Below are 23390 nucleotides of genomic sequence, written 5' to 3' on the forward strand. Positions count from 1 at the left end.
ATTAATATATAAAAATGTTGGTAGGGTTAACAGATAAAGCTATGGTTTCGTTCGATCGCTACAAAACATTATAGTTTGATTTTGTAAAGATACGTAGGAACAATTCTATGGGTCATGTTTTTATACAAAATTAATATAATTTGAACATGCATGTGAAGAAATGTTTCCCACGAACTCTTATCAATCTAGTTATTATCTAATATTCATATTCGAATGTTTTCTTGTGGATAAATAAAATCAGATTCGTATGTTACTTTGAATACACTTTTAGCTATTTTGTATTTTATTTAAATCATATAATGGAAGAGAACTTTTTTCTTGGATTTTTTATGAAATCATACACACTACTAGTTAAATGTATTAATAATTACTTTTTGGGGTAAAATTATGATTCGAAAGTATACACAATAACTAGTGTTTGTTAACTTCGCACGCATAAATTATATACATTTCTTTTATCAACTATTAATTTGGTAAATATCCATTAAGCGAAAATATTGCTATCTAATGATGTGACCGATACAAATAAAAATAATAATAATTTATTAGACCATCTCCACTAGAGTACCACGTATAAGGTGTTCAAAATTAAAGTTTAGAGAGAAGAAAAAGATTTGAAAACGAAAGAAATTGGAAAAATAAATATAGATACATGGTGTTGCTTAATGGTTTCTTCCGTCGTTTCGAGCAACAAAAAAATGATTTATTCCATCGATTATTTATATACTAAATCTTTCGCAATATTTTTGCATTCAATTTTGGTCCATAAAAATATAAAACAACCCAATTAGTATCACTAGTAGAGCTGGTGTTGTTTAATGGTACAAGCTAAATATCAAATTCACTCCTAATGACTGTGAACAAGTTTGTACACGTTCCTAAAAATTGCATGAGCTTCACTAATCCATCGTGAGAAAATCATCACTACAAATTAACGAGTTTATGCAACATATAGCTAGCCCCGTGGAAGCATGAAGGATCGAATGAACTACATCTCTGTTGTGTTATCGGATCCCTCTCACTCAGTATTATGCCTACCAATCAGTGTCATGCGTCATGCCAATGTCTCCACCATAGTGACATTAACACATCATACCACTACAAAATATTGAGCTTTTTTTTTACACATATACACATAGTTAGTTTAACTAATTTAGAGCGGTTAACACATAACCTCAAATTCCAACAATCTTTTACAAGAATGTTATGATTGGTGATTGGACAAGATCGAGGGGGTACAAGTACCATGAATTCTTATGTATTTTGACGTAGTACTTGTACGGTTGTACCCATCAATGTGTAAGTTTTTAGCTGAGTTGGTTTTTTTAACTTTATCACCGAAATTTAGTTGGTCTTAGCGATTATGTTCAATTTAATTAGGCCCATTTTTTCATTAAGAAACATTTTTTTTGCTTTTCTTAGGATAAAAACACCTAATAGCTCACCAATAATGATGCTTTAACCTCATTGCACATTAGCTTTCATATCAAGTGTATTTTACTAAATTTTAGTTGAAAGAGCATAAGAACAAGGGATGAAGTGGAACGTGGCAACAGAAGCCAGACACACTTGGTCTCTTTCGTGTCTAAATAAGACGAACCTCATCACACTTCACACCACAAATTAAACCTTTCGACGACAAAAAAAAAAAAAAAAAAAAAAAAAGAAAAAAAAACTATTATAGTAACTACAACTCTTTTTTTTTTTGTATTTGTCTTTATATATATATTTAGCTATTAAGTCAATCGCAACAAGAAAAAAAAACTTTGAACGAAGTCATTAATTGGTCAAACTCACAGTAAATATTAGGAGTAATAGAAATTGTTACGTACGATCATATTCCAAAAACTAATAATTTCTCTACTAATTAAGGATGTTGTTTTCTTAAAAGTAATTAGTTATTTTCATCAATTAAACCCAAAAAGATGAATCACCTATACATTATAATTTTCTTTAATTAGTATGATTGAAAAGGTACATACATGTCGACGAGAAAGAAAAAAAAATGATTGAAAAGGAGAGAGTGAATGAGCAAGTAGATGATGAGTGGATGGCATGTAGAAAGAAAGTATTGGTGGAGCCGTTCAAACAATGAGATCCATTTAGAGTTGAACAAGCCCATTGTTCTTCAATTCTTTACATATAATAATTTGTTTTTAATTTAGTTTAATACCACCTATATTTGGTGATTTAGCTTAACCCCTAAGTCGCAATTACGTGATGTATGTTTTATTTTATAATTGCTAATGACGTGGGGACAATTATCTTATTACTACTACATTGAAACGGTCCAAAACCAAAACGAGAGACAAAACATAACAAAACATAAGTTGTTGTTCTTTGTATAAATAGAAACGGCTCAAACTAAAGTCAACGGTTTCTCCATAACGACCGGAATCGTTTTTTTTTTATAATGTTTAAATTAGTTTTTTTCGATTTTAGTAAATTAGTTAAGGAGATTGATGGCATCCACCACCATTCACCACCACCCATGAATTTGCGAGATTTAAGCTCCGTTTTTACAAACACATAAGTAGTAATCGTTATCTCGTTTTATAGAAAACCCTAATTTTTTTCTTCCAAAGAGATTTGTTTCCTTGATATACACGTTTCTCTTTCTTGTTCTTTCGCCTCTTTGATTTCTTGAGGGTAATGGCAACGACGTCAAGCACGACGAAAGCAAAAGCTGATAACGCAAACCTAACGAGAACGAGATCTCTTGGGAGAAAGCCAAAGCCTGCACCTTCGTCGACGGTGTCATCAGAAGATGGGTCGTCTGATCAGAAACCGGAGAAGCCTGTACCAAACTATTTGAAACCAACGATCAGCTCGAGACCTGATCCAGTCAAGTTCTTGAAGAAGAACAACAATAGTCTTGATGATAACCAGAAGCTTCTCCGTAGAAGATCATTTGATCGGCCTCCTTCTTCTTTGACGACTTCTCATTCTAGTACTTCTGCTTCTCCACGTATCCAAAAATCCCTCAACGTATCTCCTTCTCGCTCGCGAGATAGACCAGCTGTTCCTAGAGAGAAGCCTGTCGCAGCTCTACGTTCTTCTTCTTTCCATGGAAGCAGAAACGTTCCAAGAGGAGGCACTACTACGAAATCTCCTCTTCCGGCCTCAAAGAAGAGCAGTTTGAGCAGTAGTAGCAGTTCTTCGAAGAGCAAAAAGGAAGTAAAGAAATCATCTGATAAAGAGATTACCTTGGATTCTGCTTCTTTGTCATCTGCTCAGGAGGAGGATCATCAAGAGGAGATTCTCAAGGTCGAGAGTGATCATGTACAAGTTGTTGAAGATATAGAAGACCCAAAAGATGAAAAAGAAAACAAAGAAGTGCAAGTAGAGGTCGTTCAAGCCGATGAATCCAATGAAGAGAAGAACGAAAGCAGTGGACCAACAACTCCTGTTGGAGACGATTGCTCAGCTGTCATCAAAGAACTAGAAGAAAAAATGATCAATGATGATAAAACCGAAGTCGAAGAGAACATAGAGGAAACGAAAGAACAAGACAACAAAGTTGAAAACGGGGAAGAAGACGAGAAAGAGACTCCAGATAAGAAGATTGAGGAGATTGAGACTCCGGAGAAGGTTGATATTGACATCAAAGAAGCTGAAGATGTCGTCGAAGAGACTACAAAAGAAATTGAAGTGAAAGAAGAAGAGAAGGAAGAAGAGGTTAAAGAAGAAGAGAAGGAAGAAGAGGTTAAAGAAGAGGCCAAAGAAGAAGAAGAGAAGGAGAAGGTGAAAGAAGAAGAGAAGAAGAGGGAAGTAGTGAAAGGGAAGAAGGAGTCTCCATCAGCTTACAACGATGTAATAGCAAGCAAGATGCAAGAGAACCCAAGGAAGAACAAAGTTTTGGCTCTTGCTGGAGCTTTTCAAACCGTCATCGACTATGAAACTGCTGCATCTAAGTGATTTTTATATATCACAACAACAACAACAACAACAACGACAACAACAACAACAACAACAGTGTCATGTTTAGCTTTTTTTTTTCTCCATGTTAATTATTCTTCTTTCTGTACTAATTATCATTTTTCCATTAATTGTTATAGTTTTGTTTTCTCTCTCGTGAATTGTATGCGCTTTTCGAGTGAGCAAAGTCACCTAAATCATATGTTTGAATGGATTGGATCTATGTGTATATATGCTATGAGTCTATGACTTGAAGACTTAACTCCCAAAGGATTATTTACTATACTGCTTGTAGAGTATTTGATTGATAATTCAAGTCTATTATTTATATTGTAACTACTCATACAAATGATATTATAAAAATTAAAAACTATACAAAATAAATATAAGATTTTGTTGTGGTACAGAATAATTCCACGTGGAAGAGAGGTCATCATATAGTTGCCGAGTGGGCTCATAATTATAGTAATACTACTTCACAATCCAAATTTGTCTCCAAGTTGAAGTCACTTGAAAAATATAGAGAAAAATATACAAGAAAACAAAAAACCTTATTGTATTGTTAATATATATAACTTTATTTCATGTACTAATTTGTTGTATTTTACCAAAATCGATTTAAGGCATAGTAATGAAGATAGAAGGATACAACAACAAGTGGTTTGGTTCCTTACCAATGTAAAAAAAGTTTTAAGTCCCACTGCACGCTCGCTCGCACATGAGAGTTGCTATCAACTTTGACATTTTCATTGTAACAAAGCAAAAACACAAATGGCACGACACAAAAAAATTTAGTGAAATTGAATGACACGTGTTCGTCATAAAGACAAGTTATCAAAAATGAGCAATCGCTGTTGTGACAATAAAAAAAATAAAATTGAAGAGGCTTCGGCTACACGTCTTGTTTTGTTTCCTCAACAACAAAATTTTTCCCAATGTTTTTTTTTTCTCTTTCTAATTTTGCAACTTCTGATTGTTATTTTTAATACTTTCTCTTGTCATGGAAACATGTTTTGGTAACATTTTTCATGGACCTAGTCACCTAGAGACCACTCTTTCACATAGGTAAATAAAACAAAATATTCAAATTCAGAGTCTAAAAAATATATTCCAATTCCCCCCCCCCCCCCCCATTTTACCTTAAATTCTGCATTTTAATTTGCTATTTCTTATATTTAAAACATAAATATAGTTTGAGATTTTTGGTTCTATTTTCTAAGGTCTAATATTTGTTATGGAGTATGTATTTGAGCAAAAGAAAAGTTATTAAACACATATATTTAAAGAGACAAAATGGCATATCCACACAATTTAAATGAAAATAATAAATTCATAAAAATTGAGTGAAAAAATGAAAATTTTCATTTAATATATCGAAGTTTTCTACTATTGATTTAGTATAAATGCGATACTCTAAAAATAGCATAAATGACATTATAAATTTATATTTTCCAACAAATAACAATACTTTTTTAAAACTCTTGATTTATTATTTATTACAAATTATGAGAATTATTATAATAACGTTTGTACTACCGACAATTCTGTTCGATCATATTAGATTCACCACATATTACACATTTTTCTGACGACGCTTATTTTTCTATGCGTAAAATCACAAATAATAATACTTAATAGCTAGTTTTTTTTTAAAAAAAAACAATATCTAAAAGCTATTTTTTAGTTTCTCTAATTTTCAAGTTATAATTAATTAGATCTGTTATAAATATCTATAGATATCGAATTTTTTCTCGGTAACTCCGTAATTTTTTTTATTATACCAACATTTCAATCCGGCCGTATATCGAAAATAGCATCATTTAACAAAAGTAGTTGTGACCAACTTCATTTTGGCTAATGTCATCCAAATTAGCCATCATCTACCAAATCAATACTTATGCTTAAACTTTCCACATTATTATATATGATATTGTTTTTTCATTTTTTCCCCCACATCTAAATCAATTAATTTACATGCCACTATATTTAGACTTGGGATATAATTGCTCCCTCCACATATAAAGCTCACTTTTCTAGAAACTATCAAAACAATATTGACTTGACCTTTCATTTAAATTAAAAATAAATAAAAATAACAGAGAGAATCCGATAATGAGAAGATAGAAAAAGGACAACAAACAGATAAGCTAAAAGAAAGGAACAAAAACACTTAAAAATTAATTAATTAAAAACTAATTTTCCTTATGAATTAAACGAAAAACAAAAACATTAATTCGCTCGACGAAAATATTAAAATTATATTTTTTTAGAACGAACAAAAAAAAAAAAGTTATGAACAATAGAAAAAAAAAAAAAAATTCCCACATTGCAATAATAATAATTATAGATCATCATCTTCTTCCTCAATCAGATCTGAAAGTGCAAAACAACTCCGAGACTGGTAAGCTCTGTTCTTGAATGATCCTTTCCTAGCAACAACCTTCTTCACTCTACTACCTCCTTCTCCTTCTTCATCATCACTCGATGATTTATTCTCATCAAACCCAGATTTCAGATCTTCATCATCTTCTTCATCATCATCATCATCATCATCGTCCTCATCTTCGTTTACTGGTAACAGAGGCATAGATTTAGGGTTTTGCCAAGAATAAAACGATCTTCTTGCTAATTTATTACAGATCTGTAATCTTCTTCTTTTATTCAATGGATTCTCTTGTTTAGCTACTTCTTTAACACTACTACTCCCGATCTCTCCTAAATTCCCAAATGATTTTGATTTCCCTTTGTAATGATTCGATAACCCTCTCCTACAAGCAACACAAAACACACACAAATCAAGAACCCTAAAAAAAAAACGATTTTTAAGAAGAAAAAACAGAGTAGTGAATGAAAGTTTTGTACTTTGTGGGAAGAGAATCTTCAAGAGAGCTCATTGAAGCTAACCCACGAAGCCCTAGCTCCGTAGACGAAGAAACGTCATCGTTCTCGTTCTCGCTTTCTTCGTCTTCCTCGCTATCACCAGGTGTTCCGATCGATGAACTATCCGATGAGTAATCCGCCGTTTGTCCTGACCAGATTCCACTTCCGGGACGGCTTAGACGACCAGATTCTTCAACACCGTCTTCGTTAGATGTCTCGAAAGAGGATGAAGAAGACGAAGCTTTCTCCCTCGCCGCCGTCTGTAGATCGGTTCCGTATTGAGAGACTTCGATGGAGAACGTTGGTTTAGCCATCAACTCCATATATAAATAAAAAAAACCGTACTTTTTTCTCTTTTCAGATCACAAAATAATCAGACAGATTTGGTCGGAATATAAACAGGTTTTTGTTACTTTCTGAGGTTTCTGTCTCATCAAGAGAAAAAAAAATCACAGACTTCAGAGAATAGTAGAAATCGCCATAGCAGAGAAGAGGAAGAGAGAGAGAGAGAAGGGATAAGGTTTTTTTTTTTTGGTTTCTTTAAAAATTAAATTAAATTTCTGAAGGAAGAGGAAGAAGACGATAAGGACGATAATTGGATAAAATATATATATATCCTCTTTGGCTTTTGGGAGATTGATTTAATAAAAAATAAATGTGTATATGTGTGTATGTATGAGTATGCGTGATTATGGTAATTAAACAACTGTAAAAAATTAAGGCTTCTTCTAGTTTTTGCTTCTCACTTCTAAAATAGTAAAAATTTGTAACAAAAAGGAAAGAAGTATCTTTTAGAGTATAGTAATAAATATTAGATTTACACTACCAAAAATAAATAAATATTAGATTTACGAATAGATTTAACTTTAGCCACTTTGACAAAGTCAAAGCTAAAAACTACTACATGTGGTGTAAAAGTAAGTAAATATAGATATACTGTATGTAGGATTAAAGATTATTTATTTATTTAATTATAAATATCGGGATTTGAATTTTGTTTTTTATTACACTCTTTAAAAAACTATATATGATTTGGATTTACGTATTATTTGGTAATTTCAATCCTGTTCTCTTAATATAGATTTAAATATTTTTTTATAAAAAACTATTTGGTCATCTTATTAAAAAGTATTAAGATGTGATTTACAAATGTAAAATTGAATCAGGGAAAACATGATGAAACAGTCAAATTTGTAAAACCATATTTTTAAATCAATGAATTGATTTATTATATGAAGATTTGATTTCCCTTTGATCTAAAAGTAGTGTTACAATTTTCTGTAGTGGATTTCAAATTAATTATTAGAATTTGATTATAGTTTTTCAGATTTTTGTTTTAATGATTTTAATCAAGCGTTTTATACATCATTTTGGTTTATATTTGGTTTAGCTGATTTGGTTTGGTTTAAGATATTTAAAATGCATAAACCAATTTATAGAGTGGGTGAGTGGGTCACAACTCAACAAAGATAGAAAAGAAAAGAAAAGAATATTCCTTTATGAATATATGGATCTTAATAAGATGGCAAACAAATCATTGAAATTTCATTATACACTGTATATAGTACCTATAATCATATCAACTCCCATGGGAGCTATAGATACTGTGTTAAAATTTCATTTTGTTGCCATAACGTTATATTTGACATTTATAACAAATCTTACTGCTTGCAACTTTCTTAATTACCTCAAAAGTCCAGATAATATATACATTAATTCTTGCTTACATCAAAAGTTATAGAATCTTTTTTTTTTAATTATAAATGTCAAAATCTATACTTAACAATGACCCTACAAAAAAATTAGACCTATTTATGGTATAATTGCAATATGAAGCATTACTAGTTTCCTGTCATCCTTGAATATTCAAAGTTCCTTTTTTTTTGTAAACAAGAAAAACAAAGAATGAAAAAAATTAGATGTCAAAGTGTTTTTTTTTTTTGTGATTAAGGTTTTTAAATAGATGTCAAAGTTAAAAGAAAAAAACTAGTTTTCAAAAAAAAAAAAAAAATCTTACTCAAGTCGTAAATTCCATAAATATTTGCACAATATCGTTTTCAATTAAATTCTCTTCATGAATTTTCTATATTTTTAATATTTGAAATTCAGAGTTAAGAAATGATTAATGAATAGAGCAATAGAAAGGATGATTAACAAATGATAAATTAATTTAAAAGGTTACCTCGAACAGAAAAATAAAAACGTGGTTAAAGTATTAGTTAAAACTAGTGATCATTACTAAAACAAAAAAAAAAGGTCAAAGCAGGGTGGCCAATGAAATGAGATTGAAGCCTGAAGAAATAGAATCTAATTTTGTTTCGTTTTGTTTTGTTTCTTACTTAATTAATTAAATCTTAAACATTTTCTCTTCTTTGGGTGGCAGAGAATCACACACCTCTCCCTCTCTTATTATCGTTTCCTTTTCCAATTTCATTGTTGTTGTTGTTTTTTTTTTTTAAAATGTGAACTTTTTAGTTTTAGGAATCAAATGTTATTTAATTATTAAAAATTTTGGTTATGAACATGAGAAAAAAGAAAGAAGAAGGTGTATTGGATTGGTTAGGTTGGCTAAACTTTATATAAAAGTTAATTATCATGCTTCCACTCACAATCTCATTGTTTTAAACAAATCATTCAGAACCAAGTTTCTTGGCATCTTCCATATTTATTATTATCTGTTATAAAGAATTACGAAACAATATATTGAGATTTGATTGAAAGGTCAAAATCTACGAAATGACGAGATTAAACTATAGATTAAAGCCTAATAACATCCCAGTCAATAAAGTTTCACACAATTCGCAAAAGTTCTTTTTGCAATACTAAAAGTCAAACTGAGTTTTTAACCTGAGACAAGATCTTCAGTAAAATTGGTTACTCTGTCTCCCACCATATACCGATCATTGTATTCAACTCGGTGAATATAAACGAAGAGATCACGCGTGAGCTTGGCTACGAACAATAGGATGATGATGGCTAATAGCACCGGCCATATGAGCCTCTGCACGGCTAAGTTGACTGCACCGGAAAATCCAAGGCATGGGAATAGAGAGTAGGCCACCAAGTAAGGAAAGACGAGAGTGGCTATAAGAGTGAACATGAGGGGATAAAAGACATCTAGAAGCAGCCACGTAGAGGGAAGCGAGTTGGTTGGGGCATTTCTGATTCTCTCGAGCTTTTCCTGCCAAGCCACTGTTGCGAAACAGGTGATACGCGTGAACATAGTCTGTGAGAAAGAAAGAGAGAGAGTGAGATGACTTGTTGCCCAAGAAAGCAAGTTTTTATTTATTTATTTTAGAAAGACAATCAAGATGAGTTTCTTACCAGATAGGTCCAGATGTTAAGGACGACTAATCCCATCAACCATTCTTGGAAAAATGAATAAACCGGTGGTGATTCGTTTAGTGGCACTTGTAATGGGATGATGATCATAAGGTGGATAAGGCGACCGAGCATCGCTGGTATGCCAGAGATCTGTTCATTAGATTTTGCAAAGTTATTCAGACATTTCGGCAGCAAAAGAGAAAACTTTCAGACATTTTTTTCACTTAATTTGGAGGAATAGGACCTGAAGTTTTGAGTTTGCTTACCCAGATGGAGAACAGTATAGCATTCCGTATCGACAACAGAACAAGGTTGAGAAGCAAATCAGTTCTTCCAATCTTGATATGATAAAATACGAAGCAAGCTCCCATGTAGGTTGCTCGCAGGATATAACATCCAATCCAGAAACCATAAAGATCTACAATGATAAAAAAAAATGTTCTCATTTAGAAGCTTTCTTTGCAATGAACCCATAAGAATAAGAGTTATGAAGCAAGATGATGAAAGTTACAAACCGTCGTATTTGAGTCCAAAAGGTATGATGAAAAAGATAGAGTGGAAGAACAGCCTTCCTATCAGAAGTGGCAAAACCATGGAGATGATGCTAATGAGAAACATGCTCAAAGTAGCTAGAGCCAACATGAGTCCGATCTTTAGTATAAACCTGCAACTTTAACTTATCAGAATTGCAACTTTTATACATGAATTAAGTTTTTAATTCAAAACTCAAAGATATCTCTTACCTAGCGTTGCCAATATCCTCTTCAAAAGTGGTAACACTCTGAGATCCATATAAACTGACTACTGAGCCCTCAGCCATGGAACGCACTAGAAACCATTCACCAAGGTCGTTCTGCAATGGTACTCTCACATTCTGATCTGCATGGTTTTCAAGCAAGAAATCGCTCAGCTTAAGCCAAGAACTGACTGTGACAACCCACTTGCGAAATATGGGTTCTACAGCCGGTTTAATAAGCTCGGCTAACCACTCGAAGGGTCCCAGTCTCACTAAGAACACATAAGCAGCCATTGAGCCAAACATAATCCTTTCGTCACAGATCCTGCATTATATTCAAGCGTTCTGTTTATTAGATTAGAAAAATATCAAACACCCTGAAACTACAAATGATACAAGGTAAGCCAGAGGAGCTTACCAGAATTGGAGTGGGAAAAATGAGGGGCTGATGAGACAGATTGTCATTATTGGTAAGTCAACTACAGTCACCATCATTGACCCGTGGAAAGCCAACTCAAATAGAAATTGGCCAGTGTGTACTTTAGTGTTCTTGTAGTTGGGATCAGTAACGTCTAAGAGAAACCAAAAGAGTCGTTTCTTAAAGATCTGTCAATAAGAAAATATGCAGTAAGTCCAATGAAAATAGGGTAATCTCATGCTGGTAAAACAAAATAAATTGTATACCTTCTGGATAAGCACCATGGAATTCAAAACCAATAGCAACCAGATTTGTCCGAACAACCAATGCAAGATCAAGAGTATGGGATAGTTTGAAAGCGTCTCAAGCCTCTGGGAAATTGGCGTTCTGAATATAGGGAGCATGCAAAAATCTAACCAGCAGCCAAGTACTAAAGGCAAAACACCAAGTTTCAAACACAAGATGAAACCATCCTTAACCACGGATAGATTTTTCCATACTTTTACTGAAAGTATCCACAGCAAGAATAGGGGTGCCAATGTAATGAAGAGCAACCCCAATGATAATTTCTTGGCAATGGCTTGAATGGAGTCTCGACTCAGAGCAACACTTACAAGATAAGCAAAGGCAAGTGCGAGCATAGTAATATATCCAACAATGACAGGTTCTTGCCCAAGTGAGTATCCTGAAAGAAGCGGCATAGCTAACTCCATAAGTTGGAAAATAAGCAGGAGCGCAAAGACAAGTTTCCCCATGAAAAATGGAAGAAGAAGGAAGAAGAATGATGTATAAAAGCTGACGGCAAGAACCTGGAGAGTTTAAAAGAAGGAATAACAAATATTGTTAACATTTTCCACATAGTAAAACATTCTAAAATCCGGATTCACAAACGAGAGTTGAGACTCACAGCAAATGCATTGTCATCAAGAAAGAACAGAACACTTCTGACTGCTCCAAATTCATGAAACTGTGCGTTTCCAAGACGAAATACAACTTCACCAGGATCAAGTTCAGCCATAAGAGTGTGGAAGATCCGAATCTTTATGAGATGGAGATGCCACCAGTCACACAGAATGAGCAACCATTTCCATAGAACCAAGCCAACTCGAGGAACAACTCCATGTCCTCGGCCATTTACTACGTGATGATGACGCCCAAAGAAATGTTCAACAATAAACCTTGTAAGCGCCATAATTGTGAAACTATACGCAATCATACCGGTGTAGACACAGCCAGCCAAAATAGAAGCAAACATATCAGACACCCCAAAAATCCTCTGGCTTTCAATAGCATCATGTCGGCCACTAGGATGCAAAGAATAGCAATAGACGTTGAATAGCATCACTAAAACCCAACCAACGACTCGTAATGCTCTAAGCAACAGTCCTCTCATAAGCTCATGCCATGGAAGCCTCTTTGGTGCGTTCTCCGAGTAAACAGGCACAAAGGAGTAGCTACGCCCACACACCTGCATCAGACGAAGACGTATACAGAGAGGTAGAGTCACCACGAACACGATTCTTAACCAAAATCGAAATCAACATTAAAACCCTAATTCGTCTCAAAAGGTAACAGATATCGAACACTGAAGCCGCCTAAAAGCAGAGAGAAATATAGAAAAACCTCGCAGTGTTTGTGTCCGCGGCGATTGAGCCAGAGGAGGAGACATTGCTGATGAACATACTTGATAGAGCCTCTACACGCACACGGATACCTCAAGGGGTTGTCTGGTAACTCCGGCAATCGACAAATCCGGCACAAATCAACTCCGTCGTCGTCTTTGTCATCAGTTTCTTCCGCCGGAAAAGCTTGATCGTCGCCACCACCGGGTTGGTTCTCCGCCGTAAACACGTCCATATTCGAAATGTTTCACTCTCTTCTCTCTCTCTCTTTGGTTCTCGTCTTCTTCTTCACTTTGAAATCAAAAAGAGAGCAGATGCTCTTGTTTGTTACGACTTGTACTGTATTTTTTGTTTGTTATTGACAGTGAAAAATAGAAAGTCACTTTCTACTTTTCTTATTTACTAATTTACCCACAGTAAATAAAAAAAACGAACTTTTTAAAAAGACTTTTGGCATTATTATTCAATCGAGTTAGTCTTATTTCCAATTTATTCATATCAAAATTGGATTAAAATCACTAAACCTTTGGTAAGGTTTTAGTCTATGAGAAAAAAGAGTGATGTAACTTGTTCCACAAGGAAAAAAGTAAAGAAAGAATAATTATTGATTGAATGAAATTTGATGATAGAATTATAAGTAAAAAATCATATAATTAATGAAGCTAAATTTAATTTGTAGTTTGTATAGGAAACACAAAGCAAAATTAAGAAACCATCATAAAAGTCAACGCATCGCATACATAACACAACACAACACAACATCTCTCTCACAGTCAAACAATCCTAATGACAACACCATGTTGAGGCTCTACAAGGAGTTTATGGCTTGGAGAGTGTTGATAGCTCGGAGACAGAGTGAAACTAAACTTTGAGACAATAAGTGAAACGAGGACTTTGACTTCCATCATTGCAAAGTTTTTGCCTAAGCATATTCTTGGTCCGAGGCCAAAATGGGATGTATGACTGAGGGTATTTGCATGCTTTAGATATCCCTTCACTGAACCTCTCTGGCTTGAAGTCGTTTGCGTCTGGTCCCCAGATCTCGGGGTCTCGGTGTAAAGCTGGAATGAGTGTCCAAATGCACACTCCTTTTGGTACCACAAGGTCTCCGAGTCTTATGTTTGTAGATGCTTCTCTTCCCACGATTGGTGCTGGTGGGTATAGTCTCATTGTTTCTTGTATTACCATTGTCACCTAGTTTGTATTTATGTATACAAGAAAATGTTGTTACATATCTTATACATAGTATATTATTATGTCACAACTTATTCTTATAGTGTATTTAATTAAGAGATTATTACCGTTTTAAGGTTGTGAATGGATTCTGCGTCGGGGATGCCATTCTTGCAAGAACTCAAGATTTCATCACGAATTCGAATCTGCCAACTAGGATTGAGAGCGAGGAGCATAAGGCACCAGGACACAGACACCGCGGTTGAGTCATGTCCAGCGAAGTAGATGCTTTTGCAATTGTCCACAACAAAACGTCTATAGGCTGACTTGTCCCACAAGTTACCATCGCAGCTACGCATAGCTCCCTCGAGTATCAACTGCATTAGATCCTTCTTGTGAGGTTCCTCACATTCAGTTTCCCTCTCCTTCACGGTTTCCCATATCGAAGATTCCAGTTCCATCTCAAGCGCATCAATGTTCACATCACCTTGCTTCCTCTTACTCCCAAACACCATATCACTTGACACCATACACTCAATTACATTATATAAACAAATAGTTTTGAATGGACTGAGTAAAAAGATAGTGAGACTTACGCGAGGCCATTGAATCTGAAGAGGACGCTCTGTTTAGTAATGGCCGTTAAAAGATCCCTAATCATAGAGAATATTGCTTTGCCTTTTGAAAAAGAGCTCCCAAAGCAAGCCCTAGCGATGACATCAGCCGATACATCTTTAAGGTCTTCGTCCACTCTTATGTCACACCCTAGTTCACCTCCTCTTTTCACCATATCTTCCCATTTGTTCAACATTGGCATGGCAGATTCCACCATCAAACCAACCATTCCCTTCATATTTCCATTGAACCAAAATTATTACCAATTAATCCGGCTATTAGGTGTTAACTAAAAGAGATAAGACTAGGACCTTGATTTTGTCATGGGTAAACTCATGGGCAATGATACGACGTTGATGAGCCCAATGAGGCCCATTAGAGGTGATGATGCCATTGCCAAGAATGGGGTTAAGGCGTTTGGTGATGTGAGTGATTCTTCCAAGGTTAAGTGTGTTGGTTTGGCTAAGCTCCTTCACCATTTCCGGATGGTTTATGTAAAGGTGCTGCTTTAATCCAGTCGAGTATGTGTAGACTCTCCCTTCATTAGCATTTTTTGTATTAAGAAAAAAAACAAAATAGTTATTGAGTAATAAATCAAACAAACCAATATTAAACTTATAGCTAGTTCAATCACAATCCAAATCACAATCATCATTCACAATCTTTTTTTAAATGTATGAAATTAAATAAAGGTAAATATCTACGTGGAAGATATTTCTCTAATTTATTTTTATATGTTGCCTTAATATTGCAAAGTTTATTTTGGATCTATTTGTTGTCTTTTATGTGATATATCTATCTGGTAATGGATTTATTCTTCATGTAACGTTAAATGAAAAAAAAAAAAAAAAACGTACACAAAGCTGTCTTTTTGTGTATGTAATTGAAACGTTCAATGTCTAGAAAGAACCTTACTACTAAGAAAAATTAAATTGAAACATGTGAGGAATAGATTCGTTAAATAACTTAATTATACTGTATTTTTCTTCTTCAATCGTTAAATTATTTGCATGTGACAATGTTACAAAAAAAAAAAAAATGTTTCAATTACCTTTCACTAAACAAAGTTACGAGAGATTCGAGAAAAATAGAACAAACCGTATTGTTTTCGCCAGTGAGCGAAATGAGGAAAGAGAGAAGAAGAGTAGTCATGAGAAATGATGTTATCGCCGGAACAGTGTTTAGCCTCCGACTGGATCCGTTGCATCTCCGAGACATTGCCGTTAAATAACGACGGTGGAGGACCATCCACGCCTTGCGTCTTTAGACTCCTCCGCATCCTCCACAGCTCCACCACCTCTTTGCCATACACATGGTAACACACGCTTACGATTCCGACAATAACTATGCACCATATTGCATCATTTGTCGTATGATGAACATCCACCAAACTCATCTCCATTTTAACCTTTTTCACTTTTGATTATATTTGCTTTAATCTTATCTTCTTGACTCATAGATATATATATATATATAGTCAAACAGATTCCTTTTTTGAATACATAAGTCCAAAAATTTATTTTTATTGAATTAAATTATTACAGACAAGCAAAAAAAATAAATTTATTACAGACAAAATGAAATAGTAAAATTTCAGATATTTATTATTTTGTCAAAACATTAAGAATAATACACAGTGTGCAATTTCGAGACGCCCGGTCCAAAGCTCGAAAAGCTCAAATACTTTCTGCTGTTGAATGTTATTGGGCCTATATTTGAATACTTAACACGACCCAAACAAAGCTATATAATATTATTTCAAACATTCACCAACCAATTAGAAATTTAGCAAATCCATATATTGTTCACTCTAAACACATTTAAAATTTAATATAATTACGTAAAAACACTATTACTATAGACTATAGTGTAATAAGATATTACATAGGAGTAAAAAAAAAACTAAAATCATAAGCTATAAGATATTAATTATTGTCTTAGAACTCTAATGACAACACCATGTTGAGGCTCTACAAGCATTCTAAACACTGGAGAGTGTTGATATGTGGGAGAGAGAGTGAAACTAAACCTTGACACAATAAGTGACACAAGAACCTTAAGCTCCATCATACCAAAGTTTTTCCCTAAACACAACCTTGTCCCTAAGCCAAACGGAACAAAGGACTGAGGGTGTTTGCATGCTTTAGAGACTCCTTCGCTAAATCTCTCTGGCTTGAACTCATTCGCGTCAGCTCCCCATATCTCAGGGTCTCTGTGCAATGTAGGGATCAATGTCCAGATGCACACTCCCTTTGGCACCACGAGGCTTCCGAGTTTTGTATCTGCAAGGGCTTCTCTTGACACAAATGCTGCTGGTGGGTATAACCTTAAGGTTTCTTGGATAACCATTGTCACCTATATGTGCAAGTGATGTTAAATGGTCAGACTTGGAGGTCAAGAAACTTGTCGTGAGATGCAAGGTAGTAAATTACCGTTTTGAGGTTGGAAAGAGAGTCTGCGTCAGGAATACCATTCTTGCAGAAACGAAAGACTTCATCGCGGATCCGAGTTTGCCAAGAAGGGTTGAGAGCGAGGAGCATAAGACACCAAGAGACAGCAACTGCGCTGGTCTCATGGCCGGCAAAGTAGATGCTCTTGCAGTTGTCCACCACGAAATTTTTGTAAGATTGTGTCTTGTCCTCCAAGCTACCGTCACAACTACTCATAGCCCCTTCTAGTATCAACTGCATTAGATCCTTCTTGTTATCTCCCACACATTCTCTTTCCCTCTCTTTAACAGTTTCCCATATTAAAGACTCAACATGCTTCTCCAACTCTTCAATCTTCCCGTTCCCATGCTTCTTAGTCCCGAACAAAACATCACTTGCAAAACATAATATTCATCAACATGACATTTAACTACAATATATACATATAGAGGGAAATTAAATGGTTTTTGAATACACTTACGTGAAGCCATTGAGACTGAAGAGGATGTTATTGTGAGTGATGGCCTTTTGAAGACATCTAAGCTTTGAGAAGATCTCTTTGCCTTTGGCAAAAGAGCTCCCAAAGCAAGCTCTAGAGATAACGTCAGCAGAGACAGCTCTTAGGTCTTCGTCCACTCTCACGTCACACGCAGTTTCACCTTCTCCTCTTTTCACCTGCTCTTCCCATTTGCTGAGCATTGGCATCGCCGACTCCACCACCAATCCCACCATCACCTTGACTTTGTCGAGGAAGAACTCAGGGGCGATGATACGTCGTTGATGGGCCCAATGAGGCCCATTAGAGGTGATGACACCACGACCAAGTATGGATTTAAGGCGTTTCGTGACGTAAGAGACTTTCCCAAGGTTTAGAGTGTTGGCTTGGTTAAGTTCTTTCACCAACTCTGGGTGGTTCATGTACAAGTGTTGCTTCACCCCCGTCGAGTACGTGTACACCCTCCCTAACACATCATTTTTTTTCAATTCCAATTAAAATTACTCATAGAAATAAATGCTCCAAAACCAAACTTAGGAAGCGGTGATGATGATAAGAATCAAAATTTAGTTCCTCTTAATCAAAACATAACTCATGATTTAACATTGATACCAACTACAGAAAAAAAGAACACAAATGATGATATACTATTACCAATCCACGAGTGCTAGCGAAGCGACAACTACTTTGGTATTAAAAAAATCAATATCTAAAACATATTTTACGATTATTACTAGAAAAAAGGAGAATCAAAATGAATCATTGAGAACGAATCATATAATAGAACTGCTAACTTTTTTTTATAGTAGACCCGATCGTACAAAACCTTACTGGCTTTAATGATAAACAAATCGAAAAGACAGCGTTCGATATATGTTTTTTTATTTTATATAATTCTGCGGGGTTGGTTGTCATGTCAAGCCATGCATACGTTACATATACGTAATACACACATATATTATATCAGGCCTTGATTAGCTGTCAATGAGTCAATCACTATGCACTGATGCACATATGATTCACGTATGCATGTATGTAACATTGTGGTCCTTTCAAGATTCAGTCACTATCTATTTACAAGATCTACAAGATTTTGTGAAGAGATATATGAGTTTGTTTTATCTTCTATCATCCGTCCCAAAAACCGACCAAATTAAACCGGACTAATCCAATAATCATGTATATGTAGATTTTGGAGTTATTAAAAATTGTTGAAACTATGAGACTAGAGCGAGAGAGCATACCGTATTGTTTTCGCCAATGGTCGAGATAAGGAAAGAGAGAAGAAGTGTAGTCATGGGCAATGATATTATCGCCAGAGTAGTGTTTAGTTTGTGATTGGATCTTTTGCATCTCCGGCACGTTTCCACCAAAAAGCGACGGCGGAGGACCTTTCACTCCTTGCATCGTCAGCTTCCTCCGCACCCTCCATTGCTCCGCCATCACTTTGCCGTACACCCTAATCCCTAAACCTAACACTCCAATAACTAGTATCCACCAAATTGTCTTGGCTATCTCTACCATCAAACTCTCCATTATTTCTTTATGTTTTAGCTAGCTTCTGAACTCACTCACGACTTTGATTCTCTCTTGCTTCTTCTTTGGCTAGCTATATATATAGCCGAACATTTCCTTTTGAGGTTTTAAAATGATATAATATAATGTATTAATTATGTATATGTAATAAAAAGGTGGGGAAGTACTTTGCTTTTGATGAATAATTGTAATATTTACATAAGACTGTAGCCCATGTGTCTACCTAGCTATACATATAATTTTGCTTATCGGTCCATACACTAAGATACATACGCATAGAGTTGGAATGAAGTAGAGATAGAGAGTACTTTGCTTTTTGAGGTAAATGTTCAAATAATTAAATGGTGCGTTATCTATTATATGAGGTACTGGTACTACATATATACACAGTATTACAGTAACGTACGTAGCAAAAAAATAAAATAAGAACATGAAAAATATGTATTCTTATTTCTATCTCTCGGTCCCTCTTATTGTGTGTCTGTTCTAATTAATGCGAGAAGGGTACAATTGTTTTTTGCTGACAAAAAAAAAGAGAAAAAAAGTTGGGATAATAAAATTATATGCATACGTACATGATAATGCTTCTTTAATTGCAATTTGAAGTATATTATTTGGGGTCTTATACGAATAATTATGTAAAAATTGTATATAACGTGCTGAGGTGCGACTAGATACAGATTACACTTAATTGAAGATATCAGCTAGCTAGGGACACAGTCCAGCGTCACGTATTTGGAACTTTATGTCAATATCGCAAAGTACAATAAAACTCAAAATTTATGACCAAACTCTTGGGTCATCTTGAACGTGATCGTAATTAATTGCAATTTTTTTTTTTTTTTTTGAAAATTAATTAATTGCAGTTTGTTTCCCCAAAAGAATCGTTTGGTTCAATTATATGAGGTCATGTGCGTTTCAAATACACAATAGCCCCGGCAAAGTAAAATGAAATGAAGTTCTATACGTCTAACTTAGAGATAGATTTCTCTCATAAAATGAAATTATCTAAAATCAATTTTTATCTAACCAGTATGTTTTTATACATATTAGAAATTCTAATAATTATAATCTATTGCACTACTATGTATTCATTACACATAATAAAAAAAATATTAGAAATTTCCTTTTATAGTAAGATCTAAATATCTATCTTACCTAGAGTTTGCATATACATATATGGTTTAGTTTAATAATATTTCCATGTTTAATATATGATCTAGTCCTTTCACTATTTAGGAAGTTAATGAATTAGTTAAACTATAAAATGTCATCTATATATATCTTTTTTTTTTGTTGCACGCCAACGAACGAGAGTAGAATTCCATCTAAACTTGTGTGCTCTTTAACTCAAATTATTGGGATCGCTAGATGATAATATATATTTTCTCTAAAATCTGCAAATTCTCGTAATATTAGTAATTGTCAGATGTTTGTTATTGGGTCATATACCATCAATTTTGGTCGTGAATTATGTCATTTACTTCTCGTCGATTTTGGGAAACTATCTCTAATATCTAAAACTTATTTTTCTATTGATGTTGTATATATGTTGATCTTATCCATTTATATGGTGAATATTTTCTTATATATAAGCTTTATCGATTTATATTTATGAAATTATCCACTTCTTTACAGCCATGAAAACGATGACTTAGGTTGTTTATAAGCGGATCGGACAAAAATTATTTGTTAGAAAAACTGTTAAATTATCTAGAATTTACTCCCTTTTATATATATATTTTTTGGCATAATTAGTTTTTCCATGCAACTAGTGTAACTCTTTTGTTAGTTTCCATCTAAACTTGACCAAAATTTTGTCATTGCGCTAGTTAATTTTGATGTAATTACTGTCTTGGAAAATCGAAAATGTGACATCGATCACATATGTCGACAACGCGGATGGCATCATTTAAAACAAAATATCCCTCCCACCGTTTGATATGTTAGACGCATATTATGAATGTTTTGTAGTTTTTAAACGAGTTTTAGCTTTTAGTTTTTGGTTTTTGAGATAATTAGTTTTTGATTTTTGCTGTATATATTAGTTTTTTCTCAAAATCTTGAAAAAGATAATATAAACAAAAAAACAAAAAAGGAGTTACGTAATATTTTTTAGGAAACCATAAAAATTAGTAAATCACAAAACCTAGTTTAGACTAGTATAAAATGTAAAATCTATTTTTGAATTTTGAAGATAATTTGGTAATTCAATTCTAAATAAGCTCACATTCTTTCTTAAATATCCATAGTAAACAAAGAGTTCTTCTTTTATTTGTTGTTTAGGTACCAACTTAAATTCTTATCATTCATAGATAAAAGATGAAAATATAAGGACTAATTTATGCTACACTAGTGTCTGTTGAAATTTATTTCTCTTTAATGTAGCAGAATTTTAAGAGATAACAATTTTAGATTTGTTAATATTGAGAATTCCCAAAAACTAAGATTTCTGAATACTCTCTACAGTTTTTTTTAGCAAAAACATTCTAATAAAAGAGAGAAATCTCTCATTACAACCTTATATATAGTAGATTAATCAAAATCCTAAGAAACCCTAAAACACTTGAAAAACTAATAAAATTAAATTAAAACAATATGTGGAAGCTATCCAAATATCTGGCTACATCACTCTTAGTCTTTCATATACATATTGTATATTTGTATATTAACTAATTAACATTTCCATACGAAAAAATATAAAGATAAGACGACAAATACTTTCTTTGCCGATGGAAAAAATCCTATATGAGCAATAACGACCATAGGGTTTTCTACCAATTAGAATTCACCTGATATAATTATTAAAGTATGTATATGACAAGTTCTTAGATGCATCACTAAGAAATATTTGACGAATTACAATAATTCGTAATTATATGCTGAAAAAAATTGTAATAAAACTAGTGGTTTTCGTTCATAACACGAAGCATATTTAATGAACATATAAAGTTAAGAAAAAAACGAAGTACAAGGGACAAAAGTGAACTCGAGTTCCCTTCAATGAACATTGAAAAGATCAGTTCGAAATCTTTTGATCTCTAGTATGATGTTGACGATCCACACACCCAATCTTTATATTTATCCGAAAAAAAAGAAAAGAAATAAAGTTTTGTTTTTTTGGGGAACAAAACTAGGCGTATAATATGATAAACGTTAAATAACTAAATAGCATAACATAACACAAATAAATAAAAAGTAATAGTTCCTTCCATGTAGCTTAATATTTATCAATATGTTACCTAATAAAACGTATTCAGATAAGAAAACATACATAAGCATATTAATAGCGAGAGATTAATGACGACGGACAAACAAATAATATACGAAAAAAATAATGAAATTTGTTGCTATATTATAGTTCTTAATTGCAAAACTTAGTGACGAAATATATTTACAAATTTGTCGCTATTAGCAACAAACTTATGACGACAGTGAAAATTTGTCGTTTTAAATATATTTTTTTCTATAATTGAAAAAGCTAATATGAATGTTGAAAAAGCTAATATGAATGTTGAAAGTAAATAAAGCATTAAAAAAAATTGTAATGAAATGGTGTTGCTACTATGAAACTATGAAAACTATATATGGTTACTGTTCAGTTCAGCATTACTGCATAATACGAACAAATTTGTTGCCTAACTGCAACCATGTAGCCCAACAATATTGTCCATGACCAGCTAATGGGTATTTCCAGTTTAAGTTGGACCTGTTTATTGGCCCAAACATTTTATGACTTTAAAGTGATGATGCAGTGACAGGTCTATATCTAGTCCCATTGAGCTGAATGTTTTTTCTAGCTATTGACCTCTCTCATGCTCGTCGGTCATAGTTTTGAATCAGCTCATCAATATCTTAAAGATGAGAAATTTCTCTTCAGGAATATGAATCTTGTGGCAGTTGACAAGCAAAACACCAAAGTTTGTGATAACCATCTCTTAAAACTCAAGATTATGCTTGTGGATGCTAATAGGATCAGCATAATGGTGTTACCGTCAATGATGCATGAAGCAATTGAGTCATCTCATTGATACGTGCGTTTCAACGCTCTCATTACAAGTTAGTACTCATGGTAAGGGGAAAATTTCAAGGACGTTACCTTTCTTCCTCTAGTGTCTTTTCTATGCAAAATGAAGCATGCTGGTTATGGATGGTCTGAAAGCTACAAGAATGATTCGTTGTTATCAAGAAAGTGAGACTTGGGAGGCTGCAATAGAAGTAAGAGCAGACCAAAACACACCAT

At 33.8% G+C, this 23390-nt stretch overlaps 4 protein-coding genes and 1 pseudogene across 4 annotated transcripts; 1 reads left to right on the forward strand and 4 right to left on the reverse strand.

Annotated features, from left to right (window-relative positions):
• Positions 1-2284: 2284 nt before the first annotated feature.
• On the forward strand, positions 2285-3996 carry LOC17882749 (myb-like protein X). The gene has a single exon (XM_006289400.2). The coding sequence runs from the start codon at positions 2653-2655 to the stop codon at positions 3916-3918; it is 1266 nt and encodes a 421-aa protein (XP_006289462.1). The 5' UTR covers positions 2285-2652; the 3' UTR covers positions 3919-3996.
• A 2209-nt stretch (positions 3997-6205) lies between these two features.
• Positions 6206-7355, reverse strand: LOC17882463 (nucleolin 2). The gene is made up of 2 exons (XM_006288447.2): positions 6781-7355; positions 6206-6686 (listed from the first exon to the last, which is right to left on the reverse strand). Exons 1-2 carry the CDS (start codon positions 7119-7121, stop codon positions 6260-6262), a joined length of 768 nt encoding a protein of 255 aa, XP_006288509.1. The 5' UTR covers positions 7122-7355; the 3' UTR covers positions 6206-6259.
• Positions 7356-9596: 2241 nt separating this feature from the next.
• Positions 9597-13133, reverse strand: LOC17884027 (annotated as a pseudogene).
• Positions 13134-13647: 514 nt separating this feature from the next.
• Positions 13648-16088, reverse strand: LOC17881508 (cytochrome P450 714A2). The gene is given in 6 exon segments (XM_023781601.1): positions 13648-13848; positions 13850-14092; positions 14200-14590; positions 14668-14918; positions 14998-15224; positions 15785-16088. Coding segments are annotated over 6 exon segments (1593 nt in total). The 3' UTR covers positions 13648-13671.
• Positions 16089-16488: 400 nt separating this feature from the next.
• On the reverse strand, positions 16489-19177 carry LOC17883931 (cytochrome P450 714A1). Its single transcript, XM_006287422.2, has 4 exons — positions 18856-19177; positions 17597-18077; positions 17119-17509; positions 16489-17041 (listed from the first exon to the last, which is right to left on the reverse strand). The coding sequence occupies exons 1-4, from the start codon at positions 19145-19147 to the stop codon at positions 16616-16618; spliced, it is 1590 nt and encodes a 529-aa protein (XP_006287484.1). The 5' UTR covers positions 19148-19177; the 3' UTR covers positions 16489-16615.
• Positions 19178-23390: the final 4213 nt, after the last annotated feature.

The sequence above is a fragment of the Capsella rubella genome, unplaced genomic scaffold, assembly GCF_000375325.1.
Source record: "Capsella rubella cultivar Monte Gargano unplaced genomic scaffold, Caprub1_0 scaffold_6, whole genome shotgun sequence".
NCBI lineage: Eukaryota > Viridiplantae > Streptophyta > Magnoliopsida > Brassicales > Brassicaceae > Capsella > Capsella rubella.